General features: G+C 41.3%; 4 protein-coding genes across 4 annotated transcripts; 1 reads left to right on the top strand and 3 right to left on the bottom strand.

Moving 5' to 3' along the window:
• On the bottom strand, positions 1-550 carry SERLADRAFT_431788 (uncharacterized protein; the record flags this gene model as incomplete). Its single annotated transcript, XM_007312106.1, has 2 exons — positions 1-275; positions 328-550. The coding sequence occupies 2 exons, from the start codon at positions 548-550 to the stop codon at positions 1-3; spliced, it is 498 nt and encodes a 165-aa protein (XP_007312168.1).
• Positions 551-7,453: 6,903 nt separating this feature from the next.
• SERLADRAFT_404529 (uncharacterized protein) lies at positions 7,454-8,594 on the top strand (the record flags this gene model as incomplete). Its single annotated transcript, XM_007312105.1, has 3 exons — positions 7,454-7,734; positions 7,868-7,892; positions 8,124-8,594. 3 exons carry the CDS (start codon positions 7,454-7,456, stop codon positions 8,592-8,594), a joined length of 777 nt encoding a protein of 258 aa, XP_007312167.1.
• Positions 8,595-12,543: 3,949 nt separating this feature from the next.
• On the bottom strand, positions 12,544-13,482 carry SERLADRAFT_404528 (uncharacterized protein; the record flags this gene model as incomplete). The annotated part of the gene is made up of 3 exons (XM_007312104.1): positions 12,544-13,101; positions 13,162-13,234; positions 13,283-13,482. The coding sequence occupies 3 exons, from the start codon at positions 13,480-13,482 to the stop codon at positions 12,544-12,546; spliced, it is 831 nt and encodes a 276-aa protein (XP_007312166.1).
• A 47-nt stretch (positions 13,483-13,529) lies between these two features.
• Positions 13,530-14,767, bottom strand: SERLADRAFT_454629 (uncharacterized protein; the record flags this gene model as incomplete). The annotated part of the gene is made up of 5 exons (XM_007312103.1): positions 13,530-13,999; positions 14,056-14,151; positions 14,206-14,472; positions 14,526-14,690; positions 14,744-14,767. 4 exons carry the CDS (start codon positions 14,682-14,684, stop codon positions 13,925-13,927), a joined length of 597 nt encoding a protein of 198 aa, XP_007312165.1.
• Positions 14,768-21,352: the final 6,585 nt, after the last annotated feature.

Here is a 21,352-nt window from a genome sequence, read left to right as displayed (position 1 = left end):
TTAGTGTAGAATGCTGATAGGTGTACGTGGGTGGGAGGAGAGAAAGGACATGGGGCCAACACCAGAAAGCTGGTCAAGAGCGACTGTGTTCAATGATGTGTGAGGACCTACATCAGTGCGGGCGTGCTTGGCACTCTGAAGAGTTTGGCAATCTTCGGTAGGACGTGGTCTTTTACACTTTTTAATGTCTTTCATTAATTGTGCTTGCTGACAAATAGTCATGAGATTATGGGCAGTTGCGGGCGTGGGAGGAGAGTAGGGAACTGCATCTGTTGCTGATTCTTTGACATTAACACACCTGCTTGTTCTAATGCAGTCAATACACACTTTTAACATTTTCATCCTTCTTTGTTGTAGATGGAACACTCTCTAATGCTGCAATAGCTTCAAAAGACAATTGAAGAGACGCCACTTGTAGGACCTCAATGTCATCAACAACTTCTTGGGGTATTGTATTTTTGTTACTGTGAGATGAATTCTGTCCTACACGTTGTGATTCAGATAAGTCCCGTGCATCTTTGCACTCATTTTCCACAATCATATTACTCATTATAACACAAAAATACGGTGGAAAATCATAGGCTTCACAAGTATCACACCATGAGTGGTGAGCTTCCTTCAAGTCTAATACCAAACACCAAGGCTTGAACAAAATGAGCATGGCACGGCACCATAACAGGTAATTGGCTTCACTTTGGTTTGGTTGAGGCAAAGAGGAACCCAATAACACAGGAACAGAACTTTCCTCATGCATACAAATAAGATGAGAATCCTTTTGAGGATGTGCCAATTGGAATCGACCTCTAGGACATGCCTTTTTTCCTCAGATGCGTGTTTCATACTGTTGTCTCCACCCTGATATGAGGTGAGCTTGGCCAACCTGGCTTCTTCTGTCCTCAATGAAATTTTCTGAGTGCTTTCAGTGCCAAAGAAACAGGTTATTGAAGCAGTCGTCATCACTCCTATGGCAGTAGTCTATAATGTTTGTGTTAGAACTAAATCACTCTCCATCAAATATGATGAGAACCTCATCTCCCGTATCAGCACTTTCATCCCCATCACAACTTTCAACATCAATGTCAGACTCGTTGGGATCATCAACAACTTGCTCCACATGGCCCGCACCCCTTGGATTGGTAGCTCATTCAAGTTCATGAAGTACATAGCAGTCAAAATCAGCCCAATGTAACAACTTAAAGCTATGGCTGCTGTAGCAGTCACCACCTCCCACAAGATAGCTCATAACTTGCTGGTGAGACATTTCCTGGTGTGTTATTATAGTGTTAGCACTCTTTGTGAACAGACTTCAATGTTGCCCAGCCGAGCTTGAATCACTATTTGAGAATTTCATGCCATTTTGTTTCACAGCATAGCGCAAAGCATCAAAACCAATGTGGACAGGCAATGAGCTCTTAGTCAGTTACACAATATACAAGAGCTTTTGCAGCTTGCCCCAAGCCTATATATTTGATATTGATATTACAACGCATCAAAAACAACACAAGATCATTGAAGTTATTAATGTGTGGATGTAATCTGCGCAATAAGGATGGACTCCGTCTCTGGATCCAAATCTGTGAAAGATCGAGTGTTACCATTAATTCTCATCCAACAGTGAGAGTCGTCACGCGGTTCACCAGGTTTTAAATGTTTCCAACAAGTCTCTGTATGCTCATGCCAATTGCAGTACACAGCTAACTCTCTTACAAACTCCTGGAACTCTTTCTCGAACAATGATTCATTGACTACAACATCAGGAGCATCTTGGACACGTGGATCTATAGACTCAGGTGCCAGTGGAGGTTTTTGAACAGCAACACCTTCTTGCTCAACAAGAATGTCCGTCATGCCAGGAAGCTCACACTTGATAATACTTTCCAACTATTGAAACAATTGTACTTCAAATGCAGGATCTTCACACATTTGGTCTCGCAACACCTGAGGATTTGGATTGCCATGCAACCACAATAACATATGACAGTGCAAGGTACCCCTTCCTTGTGCTTCCATCATGCTGTAGTATGCTTCACTGTGCCCACATAAACCAGGTGAGTTAGAGCCATGTTTCACGATAACTTTGAAGAAAGTGCACATCACAACATGGAAAAACTGAGCAGCAGCAGCTGGATTTTTAGCCACAAACAGGCTGCAATTGTACAAAGACATTTGTTGCCATTGCTCAGGCAATAAGCCTCCAAGAACTCCTACCAAAGGATGATTGATATCAGACAGATTCAGGGTAAGAAATAATGCGGGAGTACTAAATCTCTTGATGAGCGCACAAATCTCATTCCTCTGGCAGAGTTTGTAGCCAGTCGACCCCTTGAGGTCCTTGACAATGAGTTTCAATTTGTTAAGGAGGCGTAAAGCCTTTTTCTGATAGTTGTTTGAAGGTTTTGCAGCTGGATTGTTCTGTCATTGGCAAAACAGGTCTGTCAAACCGGGAGCATATTCAGCAATATCTGCACCTATTATATCACATACATCAGATAACACCCGAAAACAGATCTGCTGATTAACTTCTTTTTTTTGCAAGATATTGAAACACACATAAGCAAAATTTGGATCAAGTTGAAAACATCAATTATGCTGCATAAGAAGGTTGTGCACTTGCCTCTGGAACGAAATGTGCTGCTCTACAGTGCAATCTGGGTGGTTGAATGATCCAATTCCCCATGGATCTAAGTGAGGAAATAGCAAAGACAATATGGAAGGATTATTGTCATTAACGAGGCTATTGGCACTTTGAATTTGCGAGAACCTCTTACCACCAACGCAGGAAGCTAGTGCTATTGCTTTTATCTGACAATAACTTGCAGGGGAATAGTCCCCTAAAGTATAGCCCACAGCCTCAAGAATGTCATCATGTTGTTTACCCAGTGGCCCACTGGCCCTGAGTCAAGGTTATCATGATTAGTGTAGTCAGAAGTAGCACTGTTCTCTGATGCAGCAGGGGGAACAAAACTTAATGATAGCGCGGAAGGGAGCTCACTGTCCTTGTCACCTGCATACAACTCATCCAAGTTCTTGTTAGAAAACTGTACTTCACTTTGTCTATAGAATGGGTTATACATAATCAAAAATCCAACAAAATCTTGATTTTGCGCTTGCTAACCAGGACAGGGTACAATTGGGCAATGCTATGGCATGTAACAGCAGTGTCCACACCAACAAAAAGAGCACATACACTCTCTTCAATTTCAGCGCGAGAAGGTGGAAGAAACTGTTGGACTTTTAGTGTATTTTGAAGCAAGATCACAATATTTCCTTTAATATATTTTTGGGAAGTGGAAAGATTTCCCCGGATTGTTTTCCTTTGCAGAAAAAAGATAGGACAGCTGAGTGGAACGTGCTTGGGCAATCATTATAAGATCCAAGATAGAACTTTCATGGGCTGCCTCTTGAACATCATTTGGCAAAACACCATGGCCATAACACTGAAAGTTAGCCCAAGAATCAAGGGTTTGTTTACCCCGATCAACAAGGGAGTGCTTATATGTTGGACACATAAAAATGCCAGCTAACTGATGAGTGTTTTCCAATCCTTTATCATACGTAATAGCACCTTGGTACACATCCAGATTGTACAAAGTTGGAAGGGTATGGAGAGGCAGAAATTGATTATGCAGCAACTTGAGATCAAAGGATGTGGGATCTACAAGCACACACAGCACATGGACATTGATTGTGAACAATGGTTGACAATGACGAATCCCACTCCTTAATATGATGTTTGAGCGATCAGCAGTCGTGGCAAAGTAGGGAAAGACAGGGGAAGGATGATTGGCCGTTTGTTGTTCCTGAGCATGCAATTGAGTTGCTGCAGACCGTCTCAAGCGTTCCACATGATTATTTCTTGTACCGGAGGACCGGGTCTCAATGTTGGCTCAAAAGTCAGGTGCTCGGCAACAGTCTGCTCCCTGACAATTGCATTTCAACTCATGAAAGACAATTGGTCAAGTGAGCACAACAGTGATCACATTGATGCACGAGAAGATGTTTCAACAAAATGGCTTTCACTGGACTTTTGGAAACATGAACACCATGAGCACATGCAATATCACTTAAGTTGGCTATTGTCAAACATTGAAAACTGTCAAGAAGCTGAGGGACGTCTCAAAAGGAAGCTACAAGGATAGAACCCATAGGTTAAAGGTCTACCTCTCTGAAATTTTCATTGTGGTATACACCCATAAATTTGAAAGAGCGTCACAAGCGATAAGTGGATACATAAGTTGCTGCAGCCTTTCCATCATCATCAGCAGTATTACTTTCTAATCGGCAGAGAAAGGTCTACAAACAACCACAACAACCAAAAAAGTAAATGATGACGAAAAGAAGGGGATTATAAGCAATAGAGAAGGGAAGACACAAAGTAGTACTCTTACCTAGTGAAGTGGTTGAGAAAAGTTCACCATTTGAACTACTTGCAGGACAAGAAGACTGAGGAGAGCTTGCACCAACGATGGGGGATGAACCGGCATAGTCGGGAGACAAACCAACATTAGGGTTGGAAGGTGATGAAGGGGTCTGACCTATGTTACGCAATGAGAGGAGGAAGAGGGAAGGGGAGTCAAGATGATGATAGTTGGAGAGAAAGGGGTGGGGGAACAACGTGGCGGATTGTGAGACATTGGTCCAAGCAACCAGTGCTGTTTTGCGTCTCTAATTGTGGTTGGAGACCTGGTAACCTACAGTACCAGGAACACTAGTGAAATCACTTATTAAAGTGAGGGTTACTAGTGCTTCTCAGTGGGCAGGGGACGGGTCATCACCTCCCCTGCAGGCATATTCAATGTTCCAATGCATAGAAAAGTGAATACAGAGGAAATAATGAATGAAAAAGAAGCCCACAGTATCTCAACAACAGCCAATCATGTGGTTCTATCCAAAAAGGGTATAAAAGCTCCTGGAAAAATACTACCAATAATACAGATTACTAATGATGTAGGAGTGGGACCAACATCCGCCCAAAATGCTCGTGATAACTGAATTCTGGAAACCTAGATCCTACGGGTCCAGGAATATATCACTTCACAACAAGGGGGTGTTAGGATAAGGATGGCAAACACTGACTTCCCTAGTCATGCTTATTTGGTCACTCCACAATTTCTGAAATTTCTGCTACCTTTTTTTGTATGGTATATGTAGTCTCATTGTAAGGAGAGATAATACTTTATATGAAGAACATGTCTGCAGAGTGTGAGCACACCTTGGCCCGAAAAACTTGCCTGAGTAATTGCCTTTTTTGGTCAAGTGGCTGATGAGTTAGAAACTGACTATCAAGTATTTTCCATTAAGCACTTACTTGCATGAATAATCTTGCAGTAACATTCTACTGGCTAATGGACTTTGAGAAAAAAATTTATGTCTGCTAAATCAACCCCACATGGCAATACTGCTTCATCTGACTATAGTCATGTGTCGGACTCATATGGAGATTTGGATGGTTGATCCTCCCCTATTCCTTTTGGCTTGTAAACTTCTCCACCTACTCTCTCTGCTCTGAGACTTATATTTGATCTGAATCTGGTCCCTCCCCCTCTTGAAGTCATAGAGTACCTGGAATCTGAGCCTAAAAGCAACAGCTTTAAAGGTGACAACAGTCATTACTATGATGCTGACTTATATCATGCAGACTACAACAAGTCATATGCTATTAGTTAAGGTGTCACTCAGGTTGAAGAGCACAAGATGATTGCCTATGTGGACAGTGCAGTAGATAGGCCACAAGCAGAGCGAGATGCTGGGTTGGAGCCTGTGATAGATGATCCTACAAGTGACTATGAGATTTGGACAAATAGGAGGCACAGTGTAATCTGTGCAGAAAGTGGATTAGTCTTGAACAAAGTAAGACATCTATGTATGCTTACCATTGTCACACAGGATCTGCAATCTGCATAAAAGCTGTCAAAAGGCAGAAAGCTGAGATAGTGCATGTTGAAGAGGTGGTAACAAGAGCAGCAGTATTTAAGGACTCACCAAGATTCAAGTCCTCCACACTCCTCTGTTCACATCAACAATTCCTTTGCCATTCAAGGCTCAGCAGTTTATAAAGTTTTGGGTCATTGTATTCTGAGTCTGTTGTGGGCTTGATAGGGGATATTGAGGGGGGGATTAAACAGGTGGCTGATGTGAATAAGATGGAACTGGAGCTCTGGGGTCAACCTGATATGCCAGAGGGGTTTAGGGGTTTACAGGAAACACTGTCAACCCAAAGCCCAAGTCCTGATATTGACAACAGTTTACTTACAGATACATGCTGTCCTAACAATAGAGTAGAAGAAAGCACCTGTGATGGAGTGCCACTCAAGTGGCTAGTTGAGATGGTATTTGAGACATACCCATGGACACAACAAACCCTCTTTGACTACAATTTGCAGGTTGGTAATACTATGGCATATAGCTCAACACGGCTCACCTTAAAAAAGCTCTCCAAAGAAAAAGCAAGAGAGATCTGGGCACTTAGAACAGACCCCAAACACTGGCCTATCTTGCACCTAGACAATGTACAATGTTATCATAAGCAGTGGGAGCAAAGAATGGGGCAGACAGACCAAATGATTGTAGGCACAGCAGCAAGTGTTGTTGAAGCTGTAGACTTTGATCCTTAGGCAGCTGACCTTAAGGAGAAGAAGAAGATTCTGGCACAAAACTAATGAAATGTCAGTCTAAATTCACTACTCAGTCTCATCAATGTCAAACATATTACCGGTGTTATGGCAGTCCACTAGCTTCAAACCCTCTGCTTTTATGTGCCAGGACTGAGCCATTACAAAAGCAAATTGTCAGAGCTCTTTTGTAATGAAGTAGCAAAGGTGCCACCTACCATATGAAAGGGCAATGTGTTTTTATTGGCCACAAATGGTTTTAATGAGACCCAGACAACTAAACTGAAGGAGAGTCTTCTTGACTTTCTGCACAAATACAAATTGGCCAGGAACCCAGCTTTTATCAACCTCACCTCATCCTAGTTGGTGGAGATGGACTTACATTTGAAAAGATAGTCCAATTAAAGCAATATCTGTAATTCCATGAGGATGAGTTCTAAGCTTTTGATGTTCTAGAACCCATGCTTGAGCTATGGCACACCGAGTGGACAAATTTAAGCCGCATTTTTGAAACAAATTGGGGAGAGGGACTTAACAGCAATCCTGCAACAATTGGACACACTGCCAACCAGATTAGACGGAAGGCTCCACCAAATCTGAAGAAAGTAGACTATTATCCTGCATATCACCTTGTCAATCAAATATTAGATGTATAGATGCTCAACTGCTGGAGGCTGCACCTCAAAACCACAGATTTGTTTGAATACTTCACATTCTTGGCACATGAGGGCAATTTACCAACATTTGAGTCCCTCCAACACTCTGCTAGTCAAATACATGAGAAATATACCAGTATTAATTCATATGAAACAACACTTACTCAGTCTATGGCCAACCATACAATGCCTATCCCATTGGGCACCAAGTGGTTTCCTCCTGGTGATGTTTCTCCATTTGCTGAAACCCAAGCCACTACATATCAGAGCAAGGCTAAGAAAACCCAGAAAAAAAGCCAGTGTCAGCCAAAAGTCAAGGCTAATGAAGCAGACCTTGATGAAAGCACCCGAGAACAATTTGAGGGTGACCACACACTCGCAGAATCAATGCATTTCATGTCAGATGCACTACTGGCTCATGAATTTGCATATACAGTTATTACTGGTGACATTGGACAGGCCTATAAGTGTTTCAAAATGATGTTGTTCACTTTTTGCGGCTCGGGCCATACAAAATATGGGACATACCTATTGGAGATAATATGTTCATTGAAATTTGAAAGCACACCCAAACTATGTGAAGTTTTGTTGAAAAACTAGATCGTCAATCTTGAAGGCCTTCCGGGTAGGTTTCAAGCAGGGGACCTTATCCAAGAACACATGAACCTTGTCCTTGGTCTCGCATGATCTTAATGATGCCACCTGGAATGGAGTCCTAATGTGCAATATCATCTCTCACAATGTCCAGGAATTCTCTCACACGAAAAAAAAAATGTTAGAAGGTCTTGGCCTCACACGCAAAAGTAGTAAACATCCAGAACCACATAACCAACCTGAAATCATATCATTGCTATAGTCTTACCGTGAGACAGAACTGCATTTTTTCTGCACTGGTTGTACATATGGAGGACACAATGTTAATGATTTTGCCCGTGGTGTGGATAAGTTGGGGGAAGGGAAACTACAAAAATGGATTAATGAAACCATGCAGTCTCGTGGACTGATGGCAGGGGTACATGTACCAAACAAAGCAGAAATAGAGGCCAACAAAATTGAGGATGGAGAGCAGGCTGTGAGCAACAAAGAGGCTAGTGAAAGCAGTGAAAGTGAGGAGGAAAACAGTGAGGAGTCAGCTGAAAGCGGTACCCGCCAAATGGATGATACAGGCAAAATAATAGCTGTAGAAGACCAGTATGTTGAGGATGATGAACTTGTAGTCAACTACAGCCACAACAGCAAGGATGAAGTGGGACCATGGCTATCTGATGAAGACAGTGTAGTAGAGGAGGAAGGTGGGAGCACATCAGATGAGGATGCCTGGCAATAAGGCAGTGTGTTCTCTTGGTCCTGTCAAAACGCATTTGTCAGCATTGTACAACAAAATATAGAGGTGCTTACAATTTTTATCTTGTGTGTACACTGCCTAGGAGCCTCAAGAGGGCCCACAATCCCTTGTTGTTTGCGTTTGGCTTGCTGAGCCTCTGAGGATCCTTCAAAATGCACTGCAGACATGGGACATCTATGTGTGTATTTCAACCCATGTCGCTTGAGAGAATGTTGCCACTACACCAATGACTTCAGTAAATAGGGTCAAACATTCAGAAAGAAAGTGTACCTGTCAGTACCTGTCTCCATGATGAATATATCCTTCTCGGTTGACAACAAAGCAGCTTTATCCTCACGTTTAACTTGCCTTTGCAGCCTGGCTTTTGTGTTGATTCCAAAGTGGTGAGATTCACATATCATGTGGATTTTGGCTGTCAGACTCTGGATTGTGTTCCATAGGATATGAAGGTATGGCTGTAGCAGCAAGTAAGTCTTTGTTGTTGATGCAAGGTCTTCAATTGAGTTGAAATTATCAAGATCAGCAGTGAGGCGTTTAATCAATGTGTTTGAGAGAAACATGTTGGAAGGGAATATGTTGGTACCCTGCTGGCAGCAGCAAATACCTGGCAGTGTCCTTCCTCAAAGCTTTTCTTGACAAAGGTCTCACATCTCTTTTGTGATTGGCTTGTTCTTACTCCTAGTCTCATTGTCAGGTGGTACAGGTGCATGGGTAGCAAGTGGATTGGCCTCGGGATTGACCTTAGGTTCACATTGACCACAATTGCAGGGTGGTGGCATTGCAGAAGGAGGTGAGGAGGCTTGAGCAGCCATACATAATAAGCAGGAGCAAGGTGGGTCAACAGATGGGTTGGCGTACAGGTGGTTTTGCTCAGAAACAATGCACAAAGCCATGACAAGACGTGTGCCATGTTGGTGTTCATCATAGCGCCCCTAGTATATGATTTCTCACCCTTGCTTCCCACCACCCTGTTGCCGCCTTCCACCAGCTCCCGCGCTACATCCATGTCATTTTTTGTAACATACATACAGTGACTCCAAAAACCGTTGCAATGTTTGGCCTAAACACATTGTGCAAAGTGCACCGCCAACAGGTGTAGGAATTTTGCTCAGCTTTGGTGGGGTTGACAAAAGTACAAGTACTTGGTCTTTACTACAAAATGGTTCCTGGGTCATGTGATTTGGCCCAGTGGTTGTGAAGATATGTTTATTTCAAAACAGCAATACCATTGCAACAGTTTTCTCACTTTTGAGTTGGAAGCAGAGATCACAATGATATCATTGAATATCTGGCTTTGTTTGGTCCCACAAACAAAAATACATGTATAAACATTGTTTTTGTGTTTAAAAAAGTTCACACGCTTCTTTATTCTCAACCACCATCATCATGAAATCCCTCTCTCCTACTCAAAAAAACAGGATTCTTAACCTCCTTGATGCAGGTCAAACTGCTCACTTTATTGCCTCTACCACTGGTGTTCATGTCTCTACCATCTCTAGACTTTGCTCCAAGGAGTGTTCTGAGCTCCAAAAGTCTGTTGGAGGTTGTCCATCTAAGCTTTCTCCTGCCAATATCTACCATGTCATGCATCTCATCTCCACTCGCAAGGCAGAAAATGCTGTCTAGATCACCAAAGCTCTTACCAACATTATCAACCAACCTTTCTCCCCAAACACTGTCCGCTAGCACTTGAAAAAGACTGACATGAAGGCTGTGGTCAAGTGAAAACACCCTCTTCTCTCTGCCAAGCATTGTAAGGCTAGGTTGGACTTTGCTCATGCTCGCAAGGACTGGACTGTGTCAGGCAACAAATACAAAGCTATATAATAACAAAAAATGTCTGGCCAAGTCCCTGAAGAGGGAGGTGGATTAGAGTATTGAGATTGAAGAGTATTGGTATAAGCGCAGATCCAAACTAATATTGAACTAAGGAATAATACATAGAGTATGTACTTCCTTATATAGTAAATAGCAATGGTTGGACTGAAAAGAGGAAGAGTTAAGAAAGTGGTCTGATCTTATTAAGAACAAAGCTTGAAGGAAGTGTCTAGCCACTTGCTGAGAGCAATCAGGGACTGGAACTAGAGTCCAATGTGAGTAACTGTATTATTAGAGAGTATGACAGGTATACAGTACCTAGAGTCCAATGTGAGTAACTAGAGAATAGGAAGCATTGGACTCTGCAGTACTGTCCGAAGTTTTGTAAACAAAGGTAAACAAAGCAGCCACAAAGGCGAAATAATAGAGAACACAATCAATAGTGAACGATAGAAGAATAGATAGAGAAAGGAATGAAAATATATAGTTAGCACAAAGGTGCAAAATCACCAAAACTAACAGATCTATCGTATTTACTAATCGTGTGAGAGAGAGTATTGGTAAGAAGTGTACAATTGGCTGTATCAGTAAGCCCATGAAAAGGCGCTGATTCATAGCTTACCTTGCTTATCAATATTCCTCTGAAGTATTCCCAGACATAGCATTGGATCATTGCTATGTCATCTGGATATCTTCTCGAGGGTCTACAACAGTTCTCCTTCATCGTAAGTACAATAGGACATGAGTATGAATGGAAAATAAAAATAAAAAGGATAAGAGTAATAGGATGCCAATTGTAATCTCTAGTCTAAGAGCGAGAGGAGTGACAGGGAATGAATCGGATAGGTTGTATGGTCCGATGAGACCAAAATCAATCGCCTGGGGTCAGATAGACACAAGTGGGTGTGGAAAAAGCCAGGTGAGGGGTTCAGTGATAGATTGGTACAGGGAACTGTCAAGTTTGGAGGAGGTTCCATGATGATCTGGGGCTGTATGACTTGGGAGGGAGTTGAGTATGCTGCTAAAATTGATGATAGGATGGATGAAGACCTTTACCTTCAGATTTTGAAGGATGAGCTGCTGAACACCCTACAGTATTATGGTCTCAATCCTCCTGACATCATCTTTCAGCCAAACAATGATCCCAAGCATACCTGCAAAAAGGTCAACAAGTGGCTAGATCCTATTGGTGGGGTTATCTCAAGAGAAGGCTTTCAGGGTATGAATACCCTCCTAATGGGATGAAGGAGTTGTGGGAGAGGAATCAAATGGAGTGGGAGAAAATAGCAGTTGCAGAGCGTCGCAACTTGATTGAAAGCATGCCTAGGAGTATTCAGGTAGTGCTCAAGGCAAAAGGAGGCTATATACAAGTATTGATATTCCCTAGATATCTCCATTGATACCAAAAGTGAAAAAACTGTTGCAATGGTATTGCTGTTTTGAAATGGACATATCTTCACAACCACTGGGCCAAATCACATGACCCAGGAACCATTTTGTAGTCAAGACCAAGTACTTGTACTTTTGTCAACCCCACCAAAGCTGAGCAAAATTCCTACGCCTGTTGGCGGTGCACTTTGCACACCGCATTTAGGCCAAATATCGCAACGGTTTTTGGAGTCACTGTAATTCCTCTTTGTGTCTCTGTCCTTGTGGTGCCCAGTCTTATGCGGCCTATTTTCTGGAAGAATTCATCTGGATTGGGCACAAAACCAACCATTATGACTGTGGAAATGTCAACTGGGTTGTATCCAATACAAAGGGCATTTGTGGCATTGATGATGTGAGCCATGGGATCATCACAAAAAAGGCAACGGGTATCTGCATTAAATTCAGGTGAGTTGAGTGAATTATACATTCTGATTTGAATATAGAGGTTGGAGCGGTTAGGTGCATGTTTCAAAAGGTATGTTTGCAGTCGGAATTGAAGATTGATTGTCTGACAAAAAATAATGAACTTTTTGTCGTTCTCTAGTACCCACCTCAGTTGTGGGAAGTTCCAGCCGCTTATGCCATGGTCAAGCTCCTGAATGGACAGACACACAGCATGCTGTACATTGCAGTGTCTTATAAGGTGATACTGTCCAGTTTGTAGTCCAAGAAACTGACACACTCACTTGGTAGCAGGTCCTGCTGTCAATGTGGCTGTGACAACTATCTCAACTACTGAGGATGGCATTTGTGCAGCCACATAACCGATTTTCTGGAAGGCATTGCGGAACCCATTCCCCCATGTAATAATCCACAGTGGACTCAGAGAGTACAGAAAAGCAAATTGGACCAGCCGGGGATTGAACCCAGGACCTCTGCCTATATATGGCAGTGCTCTAACCAACTGAGCTACCAGCCCTTGGACAACACTCAATTGCACAATGTTGTCTGACAAGGCCCAGGCTTTGACCTTGACAATTCCAACACCCCATGTGTCCAGTAAGTGGATTTCATCTATTCCTATGGCACTTATGCGTAGACGAAAGGATTTGTTGTTCAACATATCCTCAATGGATGGAGATGTGAGTTGTTCCGGGGACAGTAGTATCATTGAGGAATATTTGCAAGCAGTAAGCCACAGGTTTTCTTGTCTTGCCACTCGGGCCTGATGCAGAGTATGGCTGTTTATTGCCAGCGCTTTCAGATTGTATTTCTTTAACTCAAGTTCCTGGGATGTGTACTGGTGGTAAATGTCATAAGGTAAATAGATCAAATCTTTAGAGGGTCGCACTCAACTTACCATCTCTTCTTCTAGACCATTAGTGGGGGAAACAATCACCATGGCTGGATTGGCCGGAACATATTTTGGAGGGCTGCATAGAGATGGCTTTTTGGATATTGCAATTAGAATTAACATGTACATATAAAAGTATGTCGTCTTTCCACCTCCTGTCAGAACTATAGCCAGGAGGTCCTTGCCATCCAGGCATTGACACACTCCTTCAATCTGGTAGTCATGTGGTTCAAATGGCAATGTTTTCGCAAGTATTTTGCGTGCAAGAGCATGGCCGATGGGTGTATTGAATTGGAATGGTTTGGATGTACCGACTGGGGTTGGCATTGACAGAATCTAGCGACGAAATGCTGCTTGGACGCCGTTCAAATGTGTTTCCTACTGACAGAATTTTTGTTTATTTCATATGTTCGCTACGTATACTACTGGTTGACGCGACGTGGTAACCAATTGATTAAGACTACGTATATATATATGTGGCTGTTTTTAAAAAGTACTTGCCGGAGGCGGCATCTCGAACCACGATCCACCGTAATCAGGAGGATTATCCTCAATCTCACGAGGAACCCTTAATTGCTAGCTATAATCGCACACTCCACGTTACTCGGGACCTGTAAAAACAGTTAGAGAGCAACTAGGGAATCTCATATGCAACAGCTAATATCAGTAAACAATGAAGTGCATCCGAGCAGACTTTACTCCTCTAATTGGATACATTGCAGTACGCCGCGAAACACTGAGCATTACATTGACCATCAAGGAGCGGTATTTAATAGCCAAAGGATGAAAGATTAGAGGAAAAAGTCTCGCTAACAATCTGGTTGTGCAGCTTCATGGCTGCATGCTGAAGTGCCGATCGAGTTAAGCTACAAGATAATGCAGAACTGGCTGTTTACGTACCTCGCGTTCATGGGATGCTTGGGCTTTGATTTTCCTTTTTTCCTCGAGGCGCTCCACCACCTCTTTGTACCTCCATCCAACCTCGTGAGAAAGGCGCTAGAAACGATGTATATTGACCACAGTCATGTACATATCAATAACAAAACTTACCTTGACCGTGCAGTACTTCCTGCCAGGCTTGAGACGCAACACTCGCAAGGCAGCAGGGATTACCATCCTTTTCTGGTGATCATATGGCTTAGGCATCCCCTCATATAGTTTGAGACGTTCAAGGGCAGCGGCACCGCGAGCAGTCTTGTGTGGAGTCATTCCTCGAATGGCACGGAAAAGAATTTTGGATGGAGCACGATGATGAAAGGGGCCCGATTTTTTAGGGTTAACAATATGGCGCTTGTGAAGAAAGTTGTGGTAGCGTAACTGATAACCAAACAGTTATATTATCGAAATGAATCATGCAACAGAATGCTTACTTTGTTACGAAAAAAACTGCCAGATATATTGATCTCTTCACATCTTACAACCACAATTTTCTGGCCAGACAAAATTTGCTTTGCAATAATGGAAGCTAATCGACCGAGCAAATGTCCTTTGCCGTCAATCACAATAGACGTCGAAGAGAAGGAAGACATTGTGGACTATCAAAATCACTGAAATGAGTCGTTAGCCAGACAAAATGAAGTTAGCATACCTAAGAGGCCCTGACGAGTAGGGTAGTAGGGTATGAATATCCGACGTGGCAGCCACCATCATTATAACTATACAGTATGTTCGCGGCAGTTGCCGATGTAACTCCCAGCGTTTTAGCCAAAGACCGAAATGCATATCAGGGATTACTTATGTCAACAACAGTTTTTTGTATACCTAAATATAACATTTGGAGTACAACTTGAATGGCCAGTAAATGAAGAAATCAAGGAAGAGCTGTTACAACCAGGCAAAGTTAATAATTTGGTGCTAAAGTGATTTGCCAGAACAATGTATTAGCTGCATTTACAAGAATTTATCAGATGCCTACAACATCAATGTCAGGAAAACAGGGAGAAGCTTGCGTTCCCGGGTAGGGATGCTAATGTTCTGTTCTGTTCTCAGACACTTTGGTCTGAACCCCAAACCAAACCTGTAGTTTAAGTGCTTGAACCGGACTGAACCTGGACTGAACCAACCAAACCGGGTTTGGATAGTTCGGTCCAGGTTTGAACTTAACAGTGGCTATTGAGTTTGATAATGAAGTAACGGAAAGGTGCCATATTTGTAACAGCATGCCCTACCATGTAGGGATGGTAAAGTTCAGTTTGGATAAGTGATATTCTTCTCCTCCTCCTTCTCCTCCTCCTCCTCCTCCACTACCACCACCATCTCTCCTCTCCTCCACCTGTGAGCTGGCCAGTATTCTAGTTCTAGACAATGGTCATATAAGTTCAACTGCTTGCACAACACCAAGACTTGATATTATATACCTAGACAATGATAACATACTACGTGATCATTGGTAAGATGTAGTGGAACATTTTCTATGGAATGTTTACTCACAGTTCAACTGCTGGCACAAAGCTAAGGTAGTTAAACATATGTTCCAACATTTCTATCTGAGTGACTGTGCCACTTGAGGGGGGAACCCAGGTGACATGTTAAAACATCATCTGGGCCCTACTTCAAGTATCCGCCTCTAGCATCACCCCATGTCCCCCTGCACTTGCAAGTGTAGGGGTATTAATGTGAGGCTATGAGAAGACTAAAAGAGAGTATTCCTAACAGTGTAAAGTGAGTATAATGATATAAAGTGAACTGTAAATTAACCAGACATACCTCAGTCTTATAATTAAAAGACTGAGGTTTGTGTAAGGCAGAGTGCTATGAGTTTTTGGAATAAGTGTGGGAAAGTTTTGAGCTTATGTAATGTAATGGAAAAGCGGTCAAGTACACCATTAATCTGGTCCAACCTCTCCGAAAGGGTAAACGAGCACGACCTCTCACAAAGGTCTGCGGAGATATTTGTAAGGTGTGATTTGTCAACATATGACCTACAACAGTAAAATAGGTATTAATAATGCATCCCACGCAATAGTACAAAAGGATCGCATAAGGCCTTTGTGTAGTGATCCAAGTATGTTGACAAGTGTAGTTGGTCCATTTGTTTTACTGATACAATATCCACAATGTTATATTAACACCTTGTGAATGTCTCAGTAGTTTTGACATGTGTCTACTTCATCATAATTGATAATTTGTACTACAGCATGCCACAGTATTATTGTACCATACAATAGAAAATAAATGAATGCGTGAACAAACAGATTGACGTACCATTGGGAAAGAAAATTGGTGAGGTGCAAGTTCTGGCTGGGAAGCAAAAAAAATAAGATAATCAAACTCAGACCTATTAAGCAAGCCATTTAAGCTCCAGGTCTTTGTCCTTTTGTGTACTTGTCTTGTCCTCATTACAGATAATGTACTATGAGTTTTTTGTTGACTTTATTAATCTATTGGGCAATGAGATGCTGCTTGAATTGTGAAATGACTTGATTGCTTTCCGGGACAGAATTACATTGTGGCCATACTCATGGTGTAGCTCTTATGGATGTCTTTGCATGGTCTGTACAATGGTGAAAAAACATCTATAATAAACATTGAAGAGATGCCACTGGCTCAGCCATAAAAAAATCAATTCTATATATATCTTAGAAATGGCTACTCTATACTTCCGATACCACCCAGATACCTTTGGTAGACCTTGGAAAGTTTGCTATCCATAAACAACTTGACACAATATTGTACTAAGCTAGGCTTAAATTGTTTGGTAAACCTTTCACCAAGCGCTAATCAGGCTTATCACTGATATATGACCAACATATTTTGTCAAACATGACTGAAGCGTGAGTCAAATTTAAAATGAAAAATAAAGAATAGGATGTAAATGTATTGTAAACAGATACACCGACATTAATTAGTTACAGGTTTGACTGAGTTTGACTGGACCAACTTTACCATCACTACGCATGCAGTACATGCTGTTATACATCCATGGATAATGTTGTTACCAATACTGTGACTACACTATGTAACCAATGACACTTGTTGAACTATAAGCACTAAGTATTGTAAAGATATGTTGCAGCAACAATAATAAGGAATGAGCACTCACCAACATGTGTAAGAGACTTATACCTATATTAGTGAATAGAATTTGGACTTCTCCATTTCTGCCATATTTTTGTACAATAATATTCACCTGACACCTCAGTTCTATCTATGAGAACTGAGTTACATTTCATTAAAGAATATTTCATAACATATTAAGCATTATGTTTGCTACAAATACTGAGTCTATCTATTAGGGACCACCCATAGAACTTGCTAAGCAGTCTCTAATATATTGAAGAGCATACTACCAATCTGCAGTGGTATATTTGTCTATTTTTGCCGCAAATTGCAGCTTTATGATATCTGAACATCTTGGGAGGTGAATCACATACTTCTCATCTGGTCAAATAAGAGGTATTTTGTGGTTCACCTCTCTAAATGGAGGTATTAATGGTACTCCCCCAGTGATGTCCTCATACTTGAGTTGTGTTCATTGATTTGCTGTTAGTTTTTCTATCAAAGTCTTGCCCTTTGCTTCTTGCATTGGTTGTTTCTCTGTTTTCATGGCTTATACTACACTATTCTGTAGTGCAATATTGTTTTGTTCTACCCTTTTCTTACTTGTTGCTATTTTACTATAGAACCTTTTGATTCTTTGGTTTTATCATGGTTAGGGCCTATTAGACTTTTGTCTTCTTAGCCCTCATGACTGTATTTGATCCTTCCAGTCAGTCCTTACCAGCTATTTGAAGGTAGACTCTAGAAGTTCTTACATTTCTGCTTATTGATAATGGTAGCTTCCTTCCTCACAAAAAAGTAAGGAATAGGGTATTCCCCTATGTGTATTATTCAAGTTTTGAAGTCTAACAGGACACCAATCTAATTGATCTAATTCCTCTATATTCTTCCAGCCCAGGAGATCAAGGCACACCCCAGAGATCTTGCATGCAACTACAATCAGTTGACAACCTCTATCCTCCAGTAACTGAGGCCAAACTTGACAAAAATGGATAAACCCTATCCCTGCCAAAGCAGCTATTGTTCTCCATGGAGCATAATGGCTGCTTCATGGAGTCACCATTGTTCTCCTAGGAGTTATTATACTGTAGCGAGTAGCACCTCTGACTATAAGTAGTAGGGGGTTTAGTATAGGAATACCTCAGTCGTTTCTATAGCCTCTTAGGCAGCGGCTGAGGTATGTTACATTACATTTATTAGAGATCATCTTAAACTAATTGTAGTTTTAGGTAAATAATATAGTTATTTCTATAGCCTCCTAGGCAGCGGCTGAGTGTCACTTAGATTTATCAAAACTGACCACACCAACTATTCCTATCATTTGTGTTATTCCCCTAACTTCTAAAGGCCAACAATTTGGTGGATGGCATACATATATCAAAATATGCAAACAAAGCATTTCCTTGAGATGCCTGATTATGATATTGACTTTGAGGCCTTGGCTTCAGCTGTGGGCATGGTTTCTGGTAGGAGGTCAGAGACAACTAACACAATCCTGGATGTCATTTTCTGGGATATAGACAAGCAAATCACCATGCTTGCACAGCACACAACCCTCCCCAAGCCCCAGGTCATAGACATCTGGCCGAGAACCCACATTAGGAAAATGTGACAACGCCAACAAGGTACTATCTTGGGGCACTGGAGCATAACCACAGAGACTATAACTCAAGGAATAATAGTACAACTCATCAAGAGCAGGATGTTGTCATACTAATGTTGGTATACACTAGAAGAGGACTCACTGATTCCTTCCCCATGTATTGCTCCAGTATATATACTACAATACATAAGGTACTATAGTACTATATAGTTGATAAATAAAGTTAAAACTCCAATGTCCAGCATGTGACTAGTCATATGTTGAGTCTAAACACTGGTCAGGTGATGTGTCACGTGATTGATCATGTGCCTATAAAAAGTTCGAAAAGTAAAGTAGAATAAAAGGGTCATGTGATCAGTCACATGACTTGGAATATGAAAAGTAGGAAGATATGCTGCAGGTGCGGCTACACATGTAGTAGTAAAACTGAGTCAGCAAAGAATAGAGGCCAACAAACACGGACACACTTGTGTGTTATTCCTGCTTACAGGCACCACATCAAATTGTCCTCACTAATAGGCCAGATATAGCAGAAGAGGCAAAGCTCAGACATGACTGGAGAGGTGCTGCTGGTAATCTTGACAGAAGCAGGACAAGAAGGAGCATGTTGAGTCTAGACACTGGTTAGGTAATATGTCACGTGATCAATCATGTGGCTATAGAAAGTCCAAAAAGTAAAGTAAAGTATTGTGGCTATAGAAAATTTGAAAAGTAAATTGAAGTAAATAGTCACGTGACTTGGAAAATGAAAAAGTAAAAGTACAGTAAAAGTAAAAGTAAGCGCTAAGGTAGGTGCTGGAAATGTCTATTGTTACAAGGACTGCCTCACCATAAAATGTGGTTTGTTCCTCTCACCAATCCTCTAGTGCATTGCATAGAACATGATCTTGTGGAGTCATTTGTTGCTTATCAATGCAGGGGTGTTTGTGAAATTTAGGCAGCTTGGGAACCTTACATGAGTAGTGAATACAATACTCAGGATTGTTTATGTCACAGTTCATCTTATGTTGTATTTTGGATCTCATCCAGTGAAAGATTGATTGGACTGGTGCAAGAAGCTATCAATTGGGCATATTACCTTTCCAAGTATTGATGGAAACCAGGAGCTAAGATAAAATATTATATTTGCTGGTTTGCAGATACTCATATTTACTCTTATTTGCTGTGCTATGATTTTGAAGTCTGTTATTCACCATCAGTAACCGTCACTGTCGTAAATATTTGTTTACAAATGTTATATTCCAGACTCTATTGAGAAAGAGCAAGGGACATTCAAATTTTCAAGTCATGTGATGTGTGAGAAGTTTTCAAAATTTTGTATATCATCTCACATCAAACCACGAGGATAAATCCCTCCTCTCTTAAAATAGAGGGTGGGTAGGAGATTGGTTTGCAAACAGCTCTCCTTAGAAACGGAGGCTGACAGGCCCTTAGTTAGTAAGTAAGCATCCAGTGTCCAATAATGGTAGGACTTATAAACTTTAGATACCATGATATTAAGGTGGCACTTACTATCCCAGGCCCCTCCAAAACCACACTGTTCTGAGAGGAGAGGAGATATTCCAAGAGCATAGGGGGAAAAGTATAGAGTAGTGTTATTAATAGATGTTATATTTATTTTTCAAACCCGTCACAAACTTACTCCTTGCTCTCTCTCCACAGCGGCTTGCATTTAAAATTTGTAATTTCTTGAAGCTCCTTCTATTGTAAGAAAAAGACAATAAAAAAACACATACACAATGCAATATTGTGTTGAAAGTGTTCTCAATGAATTTCATTCAACAGACTCATAGCCTCTTTAAATCTTTGGGCACAGTTGGTGTTCCCTATTTTATTAAAATCACCCTTTTGTGTATAACAAACAGTCTCAAAAAGAAGCCTTCCACCAAGTCTTATGCCAGGACAGACTGTGTTACCAAGCTTAACCCCTTTAATGCAGCCAATGCAATAAACAGACCGAGTAGTTTTGTTTGGATAACATTGCACAGAAATTTTGACATGATGCACAGGTACTGTGGGATCTGATGGGGCTGCTGCAGCAAGAGACGGTGCTAGGGCAGTCATGCCTCAAGTTAGAAGCAGAAGCGGTGCAGAATTAAGGGCCTGTTTAGCAGCCACCATTTCAAAATGTCACCCACCAAAAAAGTCTTGTTTCATTTTAAAATGGTGCCATTTTGGAACAAGCTGATATACTCAACAACATAGTTCATTTTTAGCTTGTCACATTGCAATGTACTGATAAGATAAAATAGGCCTTTGATGCTATCATGTGATCATGTGATGAAAAGTGTTACACTTGTTGACAAACCAGAAACTTGCTATCTTTTCTTGCTTGATATGGATTATTTGGGGTTTTTGTTTCAGAGAAAAGCTGAACTCAGTGAATACAAATATAATTCTGTAAGGAGAACTAACAAAAATGGTGCCATGTAAGACAGGATAGATATTTTGTGGCAAAAATGACATAAATTCAAGTTGGTGATCTGCCTTATCACACCAGTAGTCACAGGCCAAGTCACATCATATGATGGTGTTGGTTGTGGATGACACCTATCTTACTTAATCTATAATCCAGAAATGCATGTAAAATGGTGT

The sequence above is a fragment of the Serpula lacrymans genome (genome assembly GCF_000218685.1).
Source record: "Serpula lacrymans var. lacrymans S7.9 unplaced genomic scaffold SERLAscaffold_1, whole genome shotgun sequence".
In the NCBI taxonomy this organism is placed as follows: domain Eukaryota; kingdom Fungi; phylum Basidiomycota; class Agaricomycetes; order Boletales; family Serpulaceae; genus Serpula; species Serpula lacrymans.
Note: the sequence above shows the minus strand (reverse complement) of the source record. Positions and strands in the feature narration are given on the sequence as shown.